A 22,316-nucleotide genomic window follows, 5' to 3' on the forward strand; every position below is an offset into this window, starting at 1 on the left:
AGTTGTTTTCGAGGTACCTGGACGTGATTCATCAAAATCTGACCAATCACCGAATTGGAACTTGGTGAATCAATTTGCGGCAGTCCAAGGGAAGAGTCACCATACACAATATCCAAATACTCTTTGGTTTACCTTAATGAAATAAAAATCGGATCACTGATTGTGATTGCAGATTCCTATGTGCTGAAATTTCGCCGTCTACGTGAATGTACCATAATTTCATGATACACTATTTCACTGCTAACAATAAGAAGAGATTATTATTTAGACCGAACCAATAATTATATTTTAGGTAAATATACTTCTAAATTTCAGAAGAATGTGCAAAGAACTGCTTAAAACACGAGATATTGATAAACAAGAACAAGTTTTAAAGACTTCGAGAACAAAACAACTAGTAAGAGTCCAAATTTAAATAGATTTGGATTGTTTAGCTCAATAGTAGTTTACGTAGTGAAAAACTTACTGTTAGTAGTACATTTTGAAATCAAGTAGTGGTTTAATAATTGTTGATACATCACATTAGTGAGTAAATAGTTTTAATACGGAGGTTGCTACTTAAGTTTTGAGATATCGCAACACTGATGTGAATATGTCAAATTTGACACTGCCATCAAGTTTGTTGTTATACGAGTGCTATTTGAGTTGTTTACAGTTATTTGAGACATTCATCTTACTCAAAATATGGAATTAAATCGTAAAAACTTTTTGGTGCGCTGATTTTCTATTACTTTTGAAGTGGATTAAAACAACAGCAGTGTACCGATCAACTAGCTTCAACTATTGGTGTTTCGCTGGTTTTCTGAATTCAATCGCGGTCGCACCTCGCTACAGGATGAATTCGTGAAGGTCTTTTAAAATTGGTTATTGCAAGATCGTCGTGTTTCATACCGTGGGATTGAGGCATACTTGGACATTAATACCACTGGCATGAAATCCATATTGCATATTCATTTGGCTGTCAAAAAGATTTGTTCGCGTTGGATAACGAATAATTTGACAATCGCTCAAAAAAAGTTCGTGTCGTTCAATCGCGGAACTTTACAAGATGTCTATAAATCTTAACAGGCGCGAATCTTTCAAGACGATCCAAATCCAACAAAAGTTGTTCGCGCAGTACTTCGAAGCAAATGGCCGCCAGTTTGTTCAGAATAACTGGACATGTCGCCACTGTTCCGTTAGAGCAACGTAGAACGGTCAATTCTTAATGGTACAACAGAATTTATTTGTCAGAAGTGTCAAAACCAATCGAAGAAGACGAATTATTTTCCACCTCGACAATGCGAGCACACATATCAGTTCAGACAAAAACGTTTTTGAACAGTCAAAACATCGCATTAATGGGTCAATCGGCGTACATTATCGGTACCCAATGATTTCTTTTTACTTCCGCAGATCAAAGCACCTGAAGAAGCGTTTGATCAGTTCAAATCATATGTTTTGGAGGTACCTCATCGGAGCAGAAAAAATGCTTCGACAATGAAGCCATGTCCAATTATGAATAATTGATTTTAGTTGTCTATCTGAAAACTCAAGTAGCAGCCTTTGTAACTTAGCGTCACAATATTTGTATGCAAAAATTATTTTCGACATCAAAAGACTGTTTGAATGAATTTTAGTTTTATAAAGTAGGTTAGATATGAAAAATATTGCGTCTAATTGATTATTATAAACATAAATACATCACCATTAGCTTTTCATGAAAAAATATGAATGTGAATATACTCTTTCGCCTGTGAAAATAAAACTACTTTGAAGATTGAATTTCGCTATTCTAAATTTGGTTTGATATCGAGACCTACTTGACACCACCATAATTGAAGTAAAAATTAGAAACAAAGAAGAAATTAGGAACCGACTCATCTATGATTTGATGGAAATAGATCATTAACCAAACGCAGTTAAATATTCGTGACATAAATATCATAGGGAAGGTGAAGCTTCTAAAAAGAAAATAGCAGTAAAACCTTCTACAACATAATGTCAATGTCTGATAGTGAAAACGGCGTTGGATAGAATTAATTTTTTGTTGACTGAATTTTTCTTTGGTTTATGAATTCTCCCAATTTAAACGGGATCCCACAAAATGAGAGCTATTCATAGATTCTTCCAGGTTTACTTTGGAACTGTATCGGGGCTCGAAAGAAACAGTCTTTCATCTATTATTTGAGACATACTTTGATATTGAATATCCTACTCAAATCTAAATAGGTAATAAAGCTCTGGCATGAATGTAGTTAATTCTAGTTTTGACTAGTGAAAACTAGTTTTAATAGAATGGGCTTGTAAATTAGTTGTCCAGAATTAAAAATAGAATTGAATGGGAATGAAAACTGCAGAAATATTATGAGTAAATACCCTATTTTTTTGTAAAAAATTGAGATAGGTGTATTTAAAAAGATAAGTTTGTCTTCGATGATTAAATGATTAATTTTGTGATTTGTATGATCTTGAAATCGATTTCCTCCTCTCCTATCTTCTCTAGTTGTGGCAAATTCAGATTTAATCAGAATATTGTTCTAATCAAACATACGCAATGCTGCAGGCTACTAATTATGAAGTAATTAGAGCTCATACGAGCATGATACTATATTAAAATGTTTACCTCTGCTTTTCAATTTTAGTTCGTTAAAGCAGAAAACTGTTTATTTTTTCCAATAACTCGATGCAGTCTTATATATTTCATCTCATTATTTTCTAATAAAGGTTGCCAGGCTGAAACTCTGTTACTCAAGAGTGGTAAATCCATATATTAGTCAAAATTTATGAACAAAATCCCAAAATTGCCTGATATTTATTCGCATTCTAGTAACGTCTCTCAAGGGAAATATAAAGTTTAAAAAAGGTATCATTGCTCAAATTAGATACATGAACTTTTCATATTTACTTATCTATTTATTGATACATTTTATAAAAATTGGAAGATGAAGCTGTTACAATACCATATTTTTTAAAATGTTTCATGGGAAATTTTAAAAATATATGTAGAGAACGTGTTTTGTTTGGATTAAATGTAGAAAATTCGTTAAATTTGAGAACCTCAACGTCAAATCGCTTTAAAAAATATTCTTGCTTCATCTATTTTTTGAGAAAATATATGAAAAATATTCACGAGTTACTAAATTTAGTTTTCGTTCCTACTATTTATATTGATTATTCTCTTCCATTCCCAGTTTTCCTCAACTAATTCCTTATTAAGCTTTGAATGATAAATTAACACTAGGAACTTAACTCACTATAAGTGCCTGATTCAACTCCACTTGAAAAAGTTTCTGTATGCCTCTTAGATTCCTCAAGAAGATCCTCTGCAACTCAGTTCTTGTGATTCGGTTGTCCTCTGTAGTAGAAAAATTTGAACCTGCGGAACTGTTGCTGGAGATTTCTATAAATTACGTTTTACTTTGGGCTAAATCAACACAAAAATGAATTGATTGAATAGAAATTATTTCAAATAATTTTCTACAGTGTTATGACTTAAAATGAATCGTACCTCTGGTTTAAAAATTGATAAAAAACTTTTGTTCGAGCATTGATATTGTTATTTATTTGCACACACATACAAAGCCATTTATGGAATCAACAGATAATGAACGGATTTTTCAATAAAATGGTTTCCTAAATCATACTCTTCCGTGGTCAAGGTAACTGTCGCTTTGAATTGATAATATTTGATATTGTATCCCACTAAAAACTTTTCAATTACCCCAATGTACAAACCATTTCATTAGAAAATAAAATTAGAGTATGAAAATAAGCAACCACAAGACTAATACCGAAAAAGCCGGGCACAAAAATAGAGCAGGTCATGACATTAACACAAGATGGAAGATTGAAATAAAACATAAACGAGAGGACTGGAACTCCTAGAAGATTATTCGACGCTATTGAGACATCAAAACAAATCGAGAGAGAAATATATAAAGCAGTAATATTTTGGATTAGACATACCTCGGTCATAATTAGAAAAATTAATTTTTCCCTAGTCCTTACATCTTAAATATATAGCAGTAGTCAGTTAAATTATTTGTAGTTTTATTACAATTTACAAAATTGAGCAAAGTTCTAGTTTGATTTTATTCTTATTTTGATATTCATCATGAACGTGATCTATTGATCAATAAAAATACGAAAATTGTCGGTGTCAATATCATATTTTCATAAAGACTTGAAGAAAAGTCGAAACGTCTATCTATTTTTCAAAAATTATTAAAAAAAACTAATTTTTAAACGAAAGAGACCTAAAAATCAAGAAGATTTAGAAACGTAAATTTTCTTCCAACGAGGAGGTAATAGAAGCTGTGGAGGTCTGGTTTGCGGAGCAAGAAGAAACATTCTTTTTGAAAGATCTAGAGACGTTGCAGGTTCGCTGTAATAAATGCATCCAAAGAGGAGTCAAAATATGTCAAAATATTTTATCACTAGACATTCAAATTTTGTTTGGTTCTAAAGTAGGCTAAGAATTTTTCAATAAATTCTCGTAATTTAGTTGTTAAATTGTGAAATTTATCATACAATCTAATATGTATATTTATCCCGTATGAGAAATTTCAACATCATCATTTATATATCCGATATCTTCTGTTAGTGAAATAGTATCGATATTATGGAAATAGACAGACTTGTAGCAATTCATCATCGGTCTCGTCACGCTCCCTTTCAAAAACATATTGATCGATTATGTAATTTCTCCTTCAAAGTAGGTATACTTTGTCACATAACATTCATCTTAAGTAAGTTGCCGTTGCGTCGTATTTTTGAGAGGTTTCTCTTAACACGATTAAAGAAGAATTACTAAGAAACGAGGTTTACATTTTACATAATATTGATCTCAGTGTGAAACTATGTTTTGCGAAAACTTTATTTGCCAAGTCAATTTTTGGTTTATAATTCTCATAGAGTCGAAGCGTAGGACTGGTATTCAATCAATGAAGACAGTAAAAATTGAATCAAAATTGAATTTCGTTGATAAAATGCTCAACCGAGATATTTTGTTACAAAACAACAGCTGAAACAGGGAGATCCCGTATCTACAATTTTATCTGAACATTGTACTAAATGATATATTTCAATCAGTTAATTGCATATGGGGTGGAATGATCCTACTAGATCGAAAAGGAAGCTCAAAAATTAGGAAATACCCAAAGTATAAGGTGTATAAAGAAATCAGAATAAAATGAATATGAAACAAAATACATTCTCCAGATATTAATACTCAAGAAAGACAACAGCTTTGACTACCAAGGAGTCACAGTTAAGAATGATAATTACGAAATAGATTAAAGGATTTTTAGAGGAAACAAAGTAGTAGAAACTTTTAGAAATTTATAGAAATCGGAAGCATATAAACAGAAAGTTAGACGAATAGCACTTTACGGTTACGAATTTCACATAGAAGACTAAGAATATAGGAGGAATATTGGAAGGAAAACAAACTAAGATGTATCATGGTTAGTTAGAGGTAGTCACTATGGATTTGAATAAGAAAGGAGTGCAAGAATGGTGACATATAATTGATGACCCCCACTATATTTCAGGTCTAATAGACTTTTTCCATGATGGGCGAAGATGGAGGCTATTAGTGGAACGTAATGAATAAGAAGAATATAGATATTGAATTTTCATTTGAGTGTGTATGCATTACATTATGCATGTGATAAGGGATGTTTCTCAACACATCTGATTTCACGAGAAAACAGCAGAACCTTATCTCTACATTAACTCAAGCCTACTTTTTTCATAATGGTATAGCAAAAACAACATATGATATAATTATTTCACAAATATTTATCAAACTGTGAGATTTTTTTTTTAATTTTTATTAAATAATCTTGTGACTTTGTTCCTACATTCCGTACCCAGCATAAACAGTTTTATTTATCTAAATTACGGACAAAAACTATGTTGATTAATGTGGCGATGTCTTCAAGTTATCAGTTATACTTTATTTTATTACATTGTCAACTCTAATTTCAAACAATGGGTTTACAACTGTAATCCGAGAGTCAACAATAATTTTGACTACTTTGGTTTGTCTCGATTATGTCATGAAAATGAAAAGATAAAACAACTTGTGGTATATCTTAGGAAAAGCCATCAGAATCTTTTCATTTAATCATTGTTCACAAGGATTGTTTGGTGTATGTGTTCTTATCAATTTCTGATCAAAATGATTTTTGAAGCCCGAAAACACTTCCTATATATATATATATATATATATATATATATATATATATATATATATATATATATATATATAATAAATCCATTATAAAATTTTCAGATTAGACATTATGATATCATACACATAACTTTTTGGTATTTGGTATGTATAAATCCCAATTAAATAATACCCAATAAAATTCTCTTTGAGATGGAAATTTCGTTGGAATATTGCGAAAACATTAGACTGACTAGCAGGAATATTCTAAAGAAATTGTGTATATACGCTTTCCGACAGCTTGGCCAATAGAAATGCATTTATGTTTTCATTGGTAAATAGTGGAGATGATGAGTCCTCGTGGACTGACGGTTTGTTAGATGTTTACCGAATTTTATACGGGGAGTAATTTGGTATGAGTGCGGTGGGTATTTATGAAATAATTATTATTCCTCGCATAACTGTCTTCGACAATTGTTATTGGAAGAATTATAAATTACTCGCCTCAGTTTGATTTCTGTCCAGATATAGAACGACATACCAACGTTGGGTAGAAGAAGACAACGTTGGTATGTTTATAAAATCAAAAATTGAGTCGTTTAACGTCGGTTACCCACTTTCAATACAAAATATTTGTCTTAGCATAACTCGACCCGAATTTCAAAAATTGTTACGGTGAATAAGTTTAATTTAGATCTATTGTTTTTAATAGTACGCTCTCATCACACAACATCTCAAACTCCAGTCTTTTCATCCTTTAATTTTATTTAAGATGGGAATCAACAAAATAAAATACTACTACTTTAAATACTGTGGGGGTGTCTCATACATAAAAATTATGTTACGAAAAATATTCGCTTTTAAAGACTATGGTCAGTACTTCAACACAGCTGCTAACTAATTAACTAAATCATACTTAAACAACAAAAATTAATTAAATCGTATATTCTTGTTTAAGAAATTTGTAAATATTTCACAAGATCAGAGAATATATCCAAATTGTAGCTAGGATAAACGTACTGTGGGTTTGTAATATTTTATCTATTTAATTTTTGTAGTTGTATACATTCTAAGCATCCTTATATCAAGCGTCGATCTCACAATTTAACTATTCACTCGCGTATCGTTCTTCTAGTTTCATACAAGCTTTTATTGTTGGAAAGTTGTACCTTTGCTGGAACAAAGAAAGCATTTGTGAATAATACAGTCGCTTTCTCGTACGTGTACGCCACTCTGTGAAATAGATTAAAAAAAAGTCGATGTTTTGAGTTTTCAAAATATTGTTTTTGATATTGATTCATTCAATGACTTACTAATCAGAATTCTATCATTATTAGTGACAATTCGTCTCCGTGAATATGTATGAAACCATTTTTATTTCACTCCTGCTTAAACGTAACTAATTCTCGTTCAAAATTGTTCATTTATTCCAATCACAGTAAGAATTTGAAATACAATTAGTACTCTAGAGTAGCAGCAAGTTGTTTAAATAAACTAACTTCACTGAGTTCGTGACTGTTTCTTTTCATTTCGAAGTAAACCCCATTCTCCTTTTCAAGCCGTGTCTAATAAAAACTGAAACAACAGTAAATTGCCGACTGTAGAATATCTCATACTTCAGAACTCAGTAGGGAATTGTACAGGGACCAATATTCATCGTTCATTATGAGCTATCTAGGGATGTGATGGATCTTTATTAGATAATCAGAAGTAACCAGAAAATACATTTTATTCATATCCCTCAGGATATCGATCATAAAAACATTTTATAAAGTTGTCCTCTTTAATTATTAGACGGACTTTCTATTTTTCCGTATTACGGAATCGATCTTATAAATGAAGCTAAATTAACTGTGAAATACAAAAATAAAATTGAATTCTTTAGATCGTAAAACTTGGTATGAGAATGAAAGACAGATGTGCAAAGTTAGTTAAAAAATATTAGAGGAAAACACAAGTAGTGTTCTTGAGAAATAACCAGTGACGGCTTGTCGAAAGTGCTGCTGTTCGGACTCCTTATATCTATACTTCGTGGTAATTTGTTTGATTAACTACTGACCCTGCTCGATAAAACGCACAAGATAATGGGTAATATCCCTCGACATATTTACATATTTTTTCCGTTTTACAAATACGCACTCCGCTGAATACAAAGTCTGCACAAATGTCAAAACAGAAATAGAAAATATGTTTTTTGTGGCAATGAATTTGTCGTTTTGTTGACTGCGTTGGCGTGAGATGTGAGAAGCATAGACATAATATAATAACACAAAGAGTGACGGTTGAATTTATTAGAACAACGTGGGCATAGATAACTTTATTATCGTGAACTGTGTGGGTGAAATCAATATTTTAAATAAAATTATACAAACTTACTTCAACAACACAATTAGTTATTAAAAATGCTTTTTCTATTCCAATTGCTTGGTCAGATTTATTTAAATAATAAATTTCTTTAAATAAATAGAAATATGGCGTTCTTTAGACCATGGTTGAATGAAGACAATGAAATTGCATAGTGAAAATAAAGTCAGTTATGAATTTAATAATAAAGATGTAGATATACAAGCACAGCAAGTTATTAATAAGAATAATAAGAATTGCTGAATTAACTAAAGTAAATAAATTTGCCATTTTTCGAGTAGTCACGAAAGGGGTTGCTGCGGATTATTCACAGAACCGAAAAACATGTAAAGAAAAACTGAAATCAGTTGACAAAGCTATAACATTTTATATGTAGGACAATTTATAGTTTATATAAGGAGAACAGAGTTGTGACATTATTATTAATACATCAAAAGGTAGCAAATTATCCAGAATAAAATTATACCAGCTTAGAAACATTGTATGAAGTTTTGGCAGTATGTGGTTTTAAACACAAAAAACTGTATAAACAGATGGCAATAACCGAATCGTCAAGGATAGTTCGATGACGACAAGATTATTTGTGTCAGATAAAAAAAAAGTATAAACCTGTAGGGGTCAAAGAAAATATTCGGAAAATCTAAAAAGATCTATACGGGGGACAAAGAAAATGTGGGACCTACTCAGTAATAGAAAAAAGCCAATAAATGAGTGAATACAGAACACAAAAATTACTATGGAAAAATTGGAGAGGTATTTTAGAGAATTCTACGACTCAACAACAAGTACATCATCACAGAATTTACATCAAGATGAGGAACAAATTGAGAGATGTACCATATCTTTGGAGAGAATACAAAAAATGGTGACTAAACTGAAAAACAGAAATGCTCAAGGTATTGACCAAATATCAAACAAGATGATCAAGTATGGAGGTACAACGATACACGAAGAACTAAGAACTATTTTCAATAAAATACAAGACATCATAATGGAAACAAAGTATTTATATTCCAATTTCCAAAAAAGGTCAAACGAAATATCCACAAAATGATCGAGGTGTTAGCTTGATGTGTGCAGTACAAAAACTTTTCACTAAATTTTTAGCGGAAGAAGTGATGGCATCTGGTATCTCTGAGAAACAGAAGGAATTCAGAAATAATAACGTAAAAGGCTACAGAATTCAAAAAGGCAGCCTGTATGTGCTTCATCGATCTTACCCAAACATTTGATAGGGTACGATTGAAGGATGTAACAACTCTAGTGAAGAGAAGATTCACCCCAACATAATAAAAGTAATCGAAATTAACACCGATAATTACATATATATCAGAATTTACAATAAACTGAGCAGTAGAATACGTGTGACAGTGGGTATCAGACAAGGAAACAGCCTCAGCACGATCTTGTTCAGCATCATAATGTATAAGATTATAAACGACGTAAAGCAAGCTGGAAGAGGATACCGGATGGGAAAGAAAGAAATAAAAATAGTTTGTTATAATGATGATGCAATGATCAACTCAGAAGTCGAAAATAACTTACAAAGTTCACTGTATAGGTTTGAACAAATAGCGAATGCTTCTAACATGCAAATATTCCTGGAGAAAACCAAAAATTTCACAGCATCCAGAGAACTGAGAACTGAGAACTCGCAATATACGATCAGAATAGGAGCAAACATGACAAGTAATAGAAATCTAAAGAATGAAGTGAAACTAGACTACCAGGAGCAAAGTCAGAATACACCTGTGAGACCAGTAATGACATACGCGATAGAGACCAGAGCAGAGAACCTACCTAAGCGGCTTTTAAGAACTACTGAAACAATGAGATGAATAGCGGGACACATTATTTGACCACAAGAGAAGTGATGAAATAAAGGAGATATATGACATCCAAGATGCAGTGGGATGGGCGAGAAATAGGCGAAGAGAATGAAGAGACCACTTGGACAGAATGTCAGTTGACAGGTTGTCAAAGATTGCAAAGAAAGACAAACCGTATACATCCCAACCACCAGGACGACCACCTGCAAGATGATATGAAAGCTGGTGTTTATCATCCCAGCTGCAGCTAGGCAACCATTGATGCAAACACGGGACTAACTCCTAACGTACGATGAAGAAGAAGTTAAAAGACTAACCAAGTTCTAATAGATGAATGGGGTGCAAAAAAGGGCTCAATTCACGTCTGGTACCTTGTAAATAATCAGTAAAAATTTTGAAATATGTCTTAACGTGACACAAACCTAATAGTTCTTAATTAAACTATTAGTTTGGGTATAAACTATATAGCGATTCTTCGATATTAGTATGATACACATTTGAAAATGAAACGTTGCACCGGATAACAAAGATTGATTATTAGATAAAAAGATATTGTATCGGTTGTCCCAAAATACGCGACGTTATGTAAGTACATACTTGAATACGGAAGTGAAACAATCCCGTAAACTTTTGTTATAAATCAAAATGAACTACCACCAATCGATAAACGGTGTTGTTTCGTATTATACGATTTTACAGCTTGGTAGTGACAGATGGTGATAATTTGCAAGGTTATAATCCACTAAGTGACATTTTATGAATTCAATTTTCGTTGTGAGGGATATTGCTTGGAAGTTGGACATAATTTTCACTTGTTGTTGGGTTATAGGTTTGCCTTTATGGCGTAGATAAAGTGATAAAATCTGTGTATGTAAATATAACACAGAGTTGGACTAAACTCGTTATGAATATTGTATGAAGAATTAAATGATATGGTGAGCATGTGGTTGTTTATGAATTGTGCGGATAATCCTAAAATAAAGTCTGATAAAAGGAATTAGGAAAATACCAGCGACTGTTTAAGCAGGATAAAACGATACTGGGTGCAAATATAAAACAAAATTCATAGTTCATTCCTTTTACAGGTTTAAATATGTCTCAACAGATAAATTTCAATTGGCTCATATTTACAGAATCTCAATCATAAATCAATGGAATCATAATACTAATTGTATTATTTATATGACGTTTTTGTTGTGGGAAGAAGCGCTGGACGTGAGTTGAGGAACTCCCCGTTTTTTCCTTTAACTCCTCCATATTTTCAAATCTTGGCTGTTTTAGTGCCGAATTGAAGCTGGAAAACAGAAACGGTCACATAGGGCAAGTATAGTAAATGCAACATGGTGGTACCATATTTTGGAAAGAACACTTGACGTAGATAAGGCATGATGGGAACTTGCATTTTATCACACTAACGTAAGACCATACTTAGACAACGAATTTATTATTTTTTTCGTCACTTTTGACGTAACTGCTCTCCCGGATTTTTACCGTTTCACGTCCTTATTTAAACCATTCAAAAACTTGTGTTTGGGATTAATATTAATTTCTGTAGATTTCTTTACATATTGAATAAGTTTCTGTGGCGATTTTTCAAGTTGGTATGATTGTTCACCTCAAACTTTGTAGTCATCTTTTGGATTGCTCTTAAATAATTGACGAATAAGTTCCTTTATCTTATCTTCCATTGTCGACCACGTAAATGTTTCTTAGGTTATAGAATACCCGGAAATAACACATGGCCAAATCAGGCGACTAGGGTTGATGTACAATGACTACTACATTATTTCTATAATTAAATTCAACTGTGTGCAGTGCAGGTGTGATTATACATTATTGTGATGCGACATCAGATCTCGAATAGTGATTGATTCCAGAACGGCAGGTAAACATTTGGTGGTGTACCAGTTTGGTAGGTTGAGCTTCAAGCTTAATAGCTTTCACTAATTATATACTAGGAAACGACTGCGATATAACTTTCTTGAAAGGCATTTGCTTGGTGCTAGTTAATTTTTGTGAATCTACACCTGGTGGCTAGGAATAGCATAAAATAGTATGTGTGCTCATTGAATTTTCACTATTTACGAAAGGTTATGTCCACCGTTATCTAATATTTTAAACGGTCAGCTTCTGTTTACCGATTGTTACTGTTTCGCACCCAACACCAAGAGTTGTTTCAATCGTTTCATTATTGTTTCATGGATCTAGATGTAATTATCTTTCTTAATGCTTCCAAGTGCCTAATCACCAAGCGATTCCGTTCTCTTTCAAATTTGCTATACCAGCGTGAGGGACTCAATTCGATTGCAAATTAATTCGAATGTAGTCAGATCTTAGTACTTCAGAATAGGGATTTTTGAAAATGTAGTGTTGCCAGCTGTATCTCCTCTAGTTTCGTAGCATCTCAGAATATGAAGCATATCAAACTTTAATTGATAATAAATTTTAAGTTTTGACGTTATTCATCATTTGAGCCTGTTAACAAAGCATTCCTGTAAATAGGGTTTATTTTTTTACGGAAATTCGTTATTGATGTAACTAATTATTGACAAACAAAATCAATAAAGCCTATAAAATAACTTTGGTTACAATATTACGAAAGCTTATTACATTACGACACCTTTATGTATTCAAAATATAATCTAATCTATACAAAATGTGCCAAATACTACTTTCGAATATTCATAGAAAATCTCGACCTCGGAAGGGATTTTATAAATGGATTATATTTAAATATCTTTGGAAATAACAAAAATAAACCTTAAAAGCTTTTATTGATCGCAACTTTTAGCTTTTCATTCCTTGAAAAATGTTAATTTCATGCATGTATAGTATGAATATAAAACTTGTGCCTGTTACTCTTTCGAATCGTGGAACAACGTAGAACATGAGTAATAATTTTTAGAAACGTACTCATTCAAAAAATGCTTTTAAAGTAACTTGAGCAGAATAGGAAAAATGGTAACAAAATAAAGAATGATTGTCTGTCAAAAAAGCATTAGGATATGATATTGTATTAAAAGAATTCCTGAAAACATATATAATATAAGCAGCATGTACCTTTGAATTTGATTTCTCACGGACTATATATACAAAACTGAAACCATTACCGTTTTCGGACTTCTTCCTAAACATAAAAGTTAGCGGGTTATTCTGGTTCAATCATGAATTATATTTTATTAAATTTTCCATTGGGATTTTGATAAAGTAAGCTTTTCTCTAGTATTATCAGTTGGTTTTGGTTTGAAATCTTTTTTTGTTAAACTAAATCTTTATTGAATTTAATTATAATAGGTCGAAAGACAACTACAAAGTGTCGTGTCATTAGATTCATACATGTTGAATTATATATATTCACATAATTGTTTGTTTCTTTATTATTGTCAAGTTGGAGTTATATTGAGGGTATCTTATGAGTAATGTTTTTTTCAAATGTTAACTTCATTTATTTAATAATCAAACAAAAGTAAAACCTTTGAAACATTGGTGTAACGATTATTGGAGCTTAGAAACAAAAAATTGTCCCACTGCATTCTCAATATGTCCTTGGGAATCAAATTTCTTCCCTCACAATAATCTAGCCACGTATCTGAATAAATAGTAATGTATCTGATGGTGTAAGATCCGGACTAAATGCTGTATGTGGTAAGCGTTCGGTACCTCCAAGTTGTTCGATATTTTTTCCCGTAATTTTCGCAGTTTTGTAAGAGAATCCGTTTTTGGTTAACTAAATCTAGATATTTCTCCGTAAAACCTTATACATTCTCATCACCTGTTCCCTATATATCTCGCCATATCTAACTACTGATTTTCCATGTTCGGGTTGTTATCAAAAATTCATTTTTCATTGCAAGTAACGATGAGTCTTATAGAACGATCATCTTTCGGCAGCGTAAGGTGTTCGGTTAATTCATGAGGAGCCATTCGACAACTTTCATAGATTTTACCTATTGATTTTAAATGGTGATGTATGGTACTTTTAAAAGGTCCAAGGGAGTCCGATAAATCAACAAATACACCAAATAATAATACAGCATTGTTCATTAAAATGTTTAATGATAAGAATAGAAACATTTGGCGCTTCGTTAATAAATTTGGAAACAACTTTTTCCGTTTTTATCTTCTTTATCATCGAATATTTAGGTCGAGGAAAATATTCCTCGTCATAGAGGTTTTGCGTTGTTATTTTAGCTTGTTCGAATACTCGCATGAGAAATTTAAAAATCTTGTTCTATTTTTGATTTTGATACTCATTTCCCTAGCAATAAAAATGTAGACAATAATAGCGGTAATATCACAGGTAAAAATGAAAAATCGATAAATCAAATATAAATATAAACAATGTCCATTATTTGAAATGAACAGATTTGATATAAAAGTTTGTTTCTACCAAGGGTACTAATAGATATACTCTCGTTGAAACAATACGATACGATACGATAAGAATCAAAAACATTGATTCGAAAACAAATTTTTAATAACAACAATAATTAATAAATATCCACATTCTCAAACGTTTTTTTTTGTTTCAGTAAAGAAAGCTCGTTTCGTTGGAATTCAAGGTAAATATATTTTTCAGTCCTTTCAATTAATGACTGATCACTAGCGATCAATTATACAAACTCCTAAATTTAACGTTTTTCGATTTAAATATCCATTTTTCACAACAAACGCATTCAAACTAATCAATATAAAACTGAATATAACGAACGAATATAATCTCACACAAGTTGTTTCTCCCCATTTTCGTTTTATCGGTTAGAGCAAACATGAAATACCCTTGGCAATTCTGCATATATTGTATTTTCTTCTAACATAATAACAAATATTCTGAATAAAACAGCATCCCTAAATATTCGCCCCATTGGTATAGTTTGCTGAGGTTATTTAACTTGTGTGTAGACCTTGTTATTGTTCTTCTAGCACCACTCGGGAACAGATTTGTTAATCAGAAGCCAATAGTGGACAGTAGAGTAAGTATCTACACTTCTAGGTTTTTCAAAATAGCTACTAAATGAATATTGATTAGAAAATAATCACGCCTTAGGGATCCACAAATCGAATGTCCTCTGCTATATTCACTCTGCACCTAAAAAATTGACGATTTGAACTCTACACGATTTTATTAGTAAATTAAATTCAATTATGGTTCTATAAAGAGATGTGTTATTTATTATACGAGGAAACATAAAAATTACTCATTCTTTTCATTCTACAACTTTATATGTACAACAACTACATTATTTTATATATAGTCTCAATTTTTAGTGATGCACTAGGTAGAACTCTCAAATGCTTGCCTAATACAAGATTTTAGATTGATTTAGAAACTAATTTTGCACCATTTCTCGAACGTCCATATTTGAGCCAAATCAGCGGGTGCTCTAACTAAAGAGAGGATTGTTTCTAAAGGTGTTAATAGACTTAACCATTTACTTGTAACATAATATGGAGTCATTTTAAAATTTGTCGAACAAAGAACAAAACGAAGAATGTGAACGCTCTAGTAAATATTCGTTTCTTCCCGAAAAAGTCACTGTGACAATGTATATCATCATTAGTTCTATGTTTGTATCATTTTTATATTGTCATATAATTTCGGAAGATTTTTCTTACCCACATTTCCAGTTTATTCTAATCTGTCTCTGACATTGTCCATGTTTCTGATGCTGGTCTTACAATTCTTTCATATGCTTTAATTTTGACTGCATTTGAAATGTTTTGTATTCTCAGTATGTTTCTTTTAAGAATTCTCTCAATCATCCCTTTTTCTTTTATATTTATAGATTTTACAGTTACTCCTAATTGATTAACTTTCCAAAATATATTATATATTATATAATTAGTGTATTAGTCCATTGCTTGTATTGGTGAGGGTTATTTCAATGAGATTTCCAAATAATTATAAGCTTTGTAAATGACTTACGTTTCTGCTTCTTCTATTTATTTTGTGCTTACTTACTAATCAATGTGAAGAAGCCTATGAACTCGTCAGTTTCATCCTGCAATTATCTATGCAAACAGTCTAATGCTGGTTGCTATCTCATTCCAAACTTCGTAATTCAAAATTTTATTATAATGCTGACGATGGCTTGGAGTTCCATGAAATGCTTCAATTTCTATAGTTTAAAATAAAAAGTAAACACTTTTTTTATCATTGTACAGCTATGACTTTGCAAGGGACAGCGTCTGGTGTGTGGGGAGAGACTGTGGGGTAGCTTGACTGGAAAATTACTTCTCTTCAGCTAGAAAGATCTCCATAACACTCTAGTTTCCTTGAGAGTAGACCAAGACTTATATTTCAGCTCATTGGCTGACAAATCTCTGTACCTCATACGATCTCTGGTGCAATATGATAGCGAAGCTGACATTTTTCTGCTTGAATGGACAGAATTGTCCATTCAACTCATCCGTATGCAGCCGTCTTCTATGTCAGTCTAACATAGTTGTAGAACGAAAAGCGTGCGTAATTTTCAACTTGTAATGAAAATGATATTTTGTATTGATCAATTATATAATGTCTCCAATCAATTCACAAAATTAGTTTTATTTTACAGCACAACAATTCAATACCTACGTAACACTAAAATTACAAAACGTTAAATCTACAACGGTAACGGTGAAAGGAGCAACACCATGCTGGGAGCAAGATTTTTTATTGTGAGTGCTTAAACGTATTCACTTATTTAGTGTATGTTGATGTGATTCGTATTTTTTTACAGCGAGACCAATAATTTGGATACTGGTCTACTTATAGAAGTCTGGAGTAAAGGAATGATCTGGGATAGAGCGATAGGATACCATTGGATACCATTGCAAACAATACAATATTCTAATGAGGTAATATGGCTTATTGAATCTATATTTTTGCTTCTGACATTTTCTCCCACTTTCTTACTTAATGTCAAACCCTTGCAGGTGTAAATTATCTTCTAGCAGTTCCCATTCAACCAAACGTTGCAAGTTGAACCAAAATGATCATTTTTTGAATGTACTTTTCTTGGATTGGGAGATTAACATGAGTTTAATTATCAATTCGTATTCATTCAATCTTATCAAATTTAGAGTAACGTATAGAAGTATTAGAGAAATGTTTAGAAAATTGATAGAGTCTTAGAAAGTAAGATAATTTTGAAGCAAAAATGTTGATACAGCGACTAAAAGTGCAAAGAGTAACAAATAATCAATCATTGAAGCAACTGGATTGAGTGCAGATATTATTAGTGATTTTTCAAATTTATTTTTTAAATAATTCTGCCAAAAAAAAAATTCATCTTATGACAAGATTATGTCTAGTGTCTAGTCAATTTATATACAATATTGATTAAACACCAATCTAACAATCTTCTTGTTATTGTATTTATTGTTCCCATAACATAATAAATGATATTCCAATGTCTATTTTTGAATGTGAAATTTTGACAAATGAATATATAATCGCTCACATATCAATCTAATTTTCAAAATCTATCAATTTAATCTTTTGAACGCTCATTTATTTCTTGATACAGGAAGGAAATGGTCAATGGAGATCATTGGAAGCCGAACTGGTTATGAGAGATGGTGAAGTCATTGGTACTAAAATGCCAACAGGTCACTCTCTTCTTCTAGATTGCCGATTCGAACTTCCTTTCGGTAATTAATTTCACAACTCTCATTAAGATAATTATTTATTCTTATATTAGTGAAGGTGTCGAGAGAGTAGTTGACCAATTGTAAAATATAATTTCGAGAATCACATGCCTGCATTAACATCAAATTGAGTATTCTTTATACTATTCAAATGTTTTTTGGTTTTTATTAAGACAAACATTGCAGCTTCGTACAGAAACGTCTCAAAATATATCCGAACAACTAGAGAACTTTATTAAATTGAAAATCCTCCAAGTCAAAATACTTTTTAGTTTATGCACAAACAAGACAGCCTGTAATGCTATATAAGAAACAATATGGTTGATTAGCTACTGATAAAATTTTATTTGGGTATTCTTAACGTCCAAAAAATACGAGCATAACCTGTTGTATTCTTTTAAAAAGATTTTTCAAACTGTAGACCCTACTAGTATTTGAGACATTTAAACAATATTTACAACTTTTCAGTATTTGTTTCTTCATATAATATTCCTTTATTTTCAAAGATGCCGAGAATATAGAAGCTATGGATCTTCAACGAAAACTTGAAATGCTCAACAATAGCATGAGCATGGAGCAAGAAGGCAGGCTGGATAATTTCCGCAGGCAAATGATATATCTTGGACACTGTGAGTAGCTTTGATATTAATTTTAACAATTGATCTTTTTCAAAATCACTATTATCGCTTGATATTTGCATTTTAATGCTTCCACAGCTAATAAGCATTTTAAAATACATAATTGAATTCATATAAACTCATGAAGCTTTATATTAATAAATGGGCTTGGGTCTCAATTTTCCACAAAAATTCATCGAGTAAACCACTTCGTCAAAAATCATTCTCGAAACAAGTTTTTCTAACTACAAGTATCATTCATATCAAAATCAATAATGCAATGAATTTCAATACATGATTGACGCAAAACAATAAAAAAATGTTGATATTAGTGAATGTAATTCGATGTAGGTTATTCACAAAATTGATTACGATTGTTGTGATACTTCAGAATCTTACATTTTTTTATTGAATGAACAAAACTAAAAAATACAAATGAATTATTTTGTATTCTGTTTATGAAGTATTTCAAATTATGAGAAATTAGAATAATCGGTTTCTTATTGTCTCATTGAGATATGTAATCATTCTTATGTTTTTCCAGACTTCAGTTCTAACGATGACGATTCAAATTTCGGTAATTATACACTTCCACGGTCACCTGGTTTTTTGGCTCTAGAAAATCGAAAAATGGATGGATTTTAATGATGTTGGTCTCAAAATGTTCCATGTTCCATTTCGACAGGTCCTCATCCTCTTTCGCGTCGTAGTTTCGCGCGTAGACTCCTTCCTCTCCCCTGAGGTCTATGGGAGATTCTAGGATGTCTTATCTTTTTGTTAAGAGATTAGCCTGTTGGCTATACACTCTTGGCTTCTTGGTCTGGGCGTCTTAATGTGTGTGTGTTTCGCTGCCTCGGGTAAACCTCTTCCAACCTCCAACCGGTAGGAAAAGATCTAATCCGAGTGGTCCTTCGCCTTCTCTATAGCTGTCCCCGAAGTATAACTCTACATTTGCTTATGAAATGCAGAGTTACCGTGTCGGGGGGTGTCCTCTTGTGGATTACTTCGGTGAGACCTGTTGGGCGATGAGTGTTGCTATGAGTGTCTGCATGTTCTGCAGCATACTCAGTAGCTCGGGCGTTCATAAATATACATAAATGAAATGAATGAATATATAATATCGTGTCTTATAGCGAAAGAGTGAAGTGACTGCTAAAACGTGCTTATAAGTGACCTAACTAAGATAAGGTGAGATGTAAGAGAGGCTTATGTTCCTATATTTGATTGATTGGATTGAATCAATGTGCTGACTTAAACTTGAATGAATTTCCAGTAGGGATTGGTTTCTTTTTCATCAGAAATTTTATCTGAATGCTATTTGAATGCTTTATATTAACAAATGTTTATTTGTTAACCGATACTGAATTGATTTAGCACCCAATTTTCTTTTCCATTTTGAATCTATAATTCTTGTAGATTAAATAATTTAGGAAAACGAAAAAGTGGTATAATATTGAAATATCTTGAAATACAACTAGCTAAAGTCTTTCTTATATGAATAGATTGCATTGAAAAAATTCTTGACACAAATGGGCGTACCTAGATATTTAAATGTTTCTATTTGAATGAAAAATAACAGTTTACATTGAATGTTTTCAATAGAGATGATATTTTTAGTTTTATTTCGACTATAGAAAATATGAAATGAAATATACAAAGTTTTGGAAAGAGACGCAAATTAAAAGAAGAATAAATTACATTTCTCGGCGTCTCCTTGTTCTGAATCCCACTTTGATATAACAAAACAAGAATTTGTCTATTTTAACTTTATATTCGAATACGAGCTAGCTACATAATTGACGAGAAGTCTCTTTCTTGTTAGTGAATCTATCTAATCTATTCTAATCAATTCTATATCCTAAGACAACATAATAATGAAACTTACTTTATATTCTAGACTATAAATATAGTCTGGAAAAAAATCCAGAGGAGTAGAAAATAGTAATATCCACAAAAAAGAAAGTTATAACGATTGTACTATATAAAAGTTATTTGAACGAAACACATCCCTCAGTAAGATGTGTGACTAGCTAAGTAAAACACATTTTTCCCCTAAAATCAATTTAATTCATCAATGTGATCCCCTTCAAGAGCAATACAATCATTCCAATGCTTCTCGATGACGTCCTTGCAGAAGCATTTATCTTTTGCCTCTCAAAATCGGCTTCAGTTCCAGCAATTGCTTCTTCATTTGAGCTGAATTTCTTACCAGCGAGCTTTTTTTTTGAGATCAGCGAAAAGCTAATAGTCACCGAGGGCCAGATCTCCACTACACGGTGGACGAGGAAGCAATTCGAGGTATAATTCGTTCAAATTGACTATCGTTGCCGTCGATTTGTGAATCGGTGCATTGTCTTGGTGAAACAACAGTCGTTATTTCTTCGAAAGATAAGGCTATTTGTCACTATTACTTTACCAGAACAAACATTCATAACAAGCTTCACATTATTAATGATCTAAAAAATTGCAAGAAAATGTAGTAGAATAACGTTTACTGAAAAGTTTCAGCTCAAGTTAGTATCTGAATTAAGTACCTCAAATGTAATGTAATTGAAACCAGAGATTTGTGAAATGAAAACAAACATTGGAATGGATGGGTTGGCTTCTTTTCTTTTTCTCAACGATATCATTATAATAATTTTGGGTATTGAATTACATCCGTATTTGTAAATTATTTGATAGCCGACAACTTTGATTTGAAACCGGGTAGGTACTGAAGTAATTCCCAAATATTTAGTTAGGGTAAAATATGTGAGAATTATGGACCGAATATATATAATTACTCAATTCTTTGCTTGTTTCAAGTTAATATGTGCCTTTTCATATGTTAGGTTTCTCATAATTTCATGGAATATTCATCTACCTGTCTCAAACGTTTTGATTCAATACAAATTTATGAAATGAAATTACACGTGTCCGTTTTAATATATCCACAAACAAAATAGAGGAAAAAGATCTGGGAAAAGATATTGCCAATCAAATTAAGTTTCCACTTAGACAGGAAAGATATTTATCTTGGAGAGCTTTGACAGCGGCTTTTGATATATTCGCTCTTGCCATTTTCAGTTCAAGCTAACGAGCAGCTTAGCGAATCAAAAATACGGAACTTAACCTAATAAGTTATTTTGCATGAGTTTTAGTACTGCAAGAGTTACAAGAAGAACACATACAGAGATTTCTAAGAAACGAAGTCGATGTCCCATTATGTTCTTGAGGTTTACTTGATATATGTGCTCTATAATTTCATTTACTTGTTTGTTTGTCAGAAATAAATTGGTTCAAATATTACGCGTGCTTTATTTTTAGAATATCTGTTATCATATTGTTGCCACAAAACTGAAATGAAGTCTGATCTTTTATTTGTACCCCATTTCACAAGTATTCTGCTTACTAAAATTGGAATTTTAGCAAAACATGTACGAACTGAATCGATTTATGGTAATCGATTCATTTCACGTGATGTTCGAGCAAATTTTTCGTTTGAAAGTATTTCGGGCAGCTCTTGACGCCTACCTTCCTACTTTTGTTTTGCTACTATTGATTCTAATAAGTAAGGTAATCAAAAAGCTGACTGGTAATTCTGTGGGACACTGAGCTGTTATCGCGACGTTTTACTGGAACTTACACTGCTAGATTGGAACATTCCATAAAATTTATTGCAGTACTATGATATTATGGAGAGTAAAGAGGAAGTTTACAAAATGTTCAGCTGTGTAC

At 31.9% G+C, this 22,316-nt stretch overlaps 1 protein-coding gene across 1 annotated transcript in view; it reads left to right on the forward strand.

The window, feature by feature from the left end:
* Positions 1-21,885, forward strand: part of LOC130899759 (protein unc-13 homolog A-like) — a 31,334-nt gene extending 9,449 nt beyond the window's left edge. The window contains exons 2-7 of the mRNA XM_057809941.1: positions 14,883-14,912; positions 16,908-17,010; positions 17,073-17,190; positions 17,862-17,985; positions 18,489-18,611; positions 21,740-21,885. Coding sequence (XP_057665924.1) covers positions 14,883-14,912; positions 16,908-17,010; positions 17,073-17,190; positions 17,862-17,985; positions 18,489-18,611; positions 21,740-21,813 — 572 coding nt within the window. The 3' untranslated portion in view covers positions 21,814-21,885. The remainder of the gene's footprint in view (positions 1-14,882; positions 14,913-16,907; positions 17,011-17,072; positions 17,191-17,861; positions 17,986-18,488; positions 18,612-21,739) is intronic.
* Positions 21,886-22,316: the final 431 nt, after the last annotated feature.

Source organism: Diorhabda carinulata, chromosome 11, assembly GCF_026250575.1.
Source record: "Diorhabda carinulata isolate Delta chromosome 11, icDioCari1.1, whole genome shotgun sequence".
In the NCBI taxonomy this organism is placed as follows: Eukaryota; Metazoa; Arthropoda; class Insecta; order Coleoptera; family Chrysomelidae; genus Diorhabda; species Diorhabda carinulata.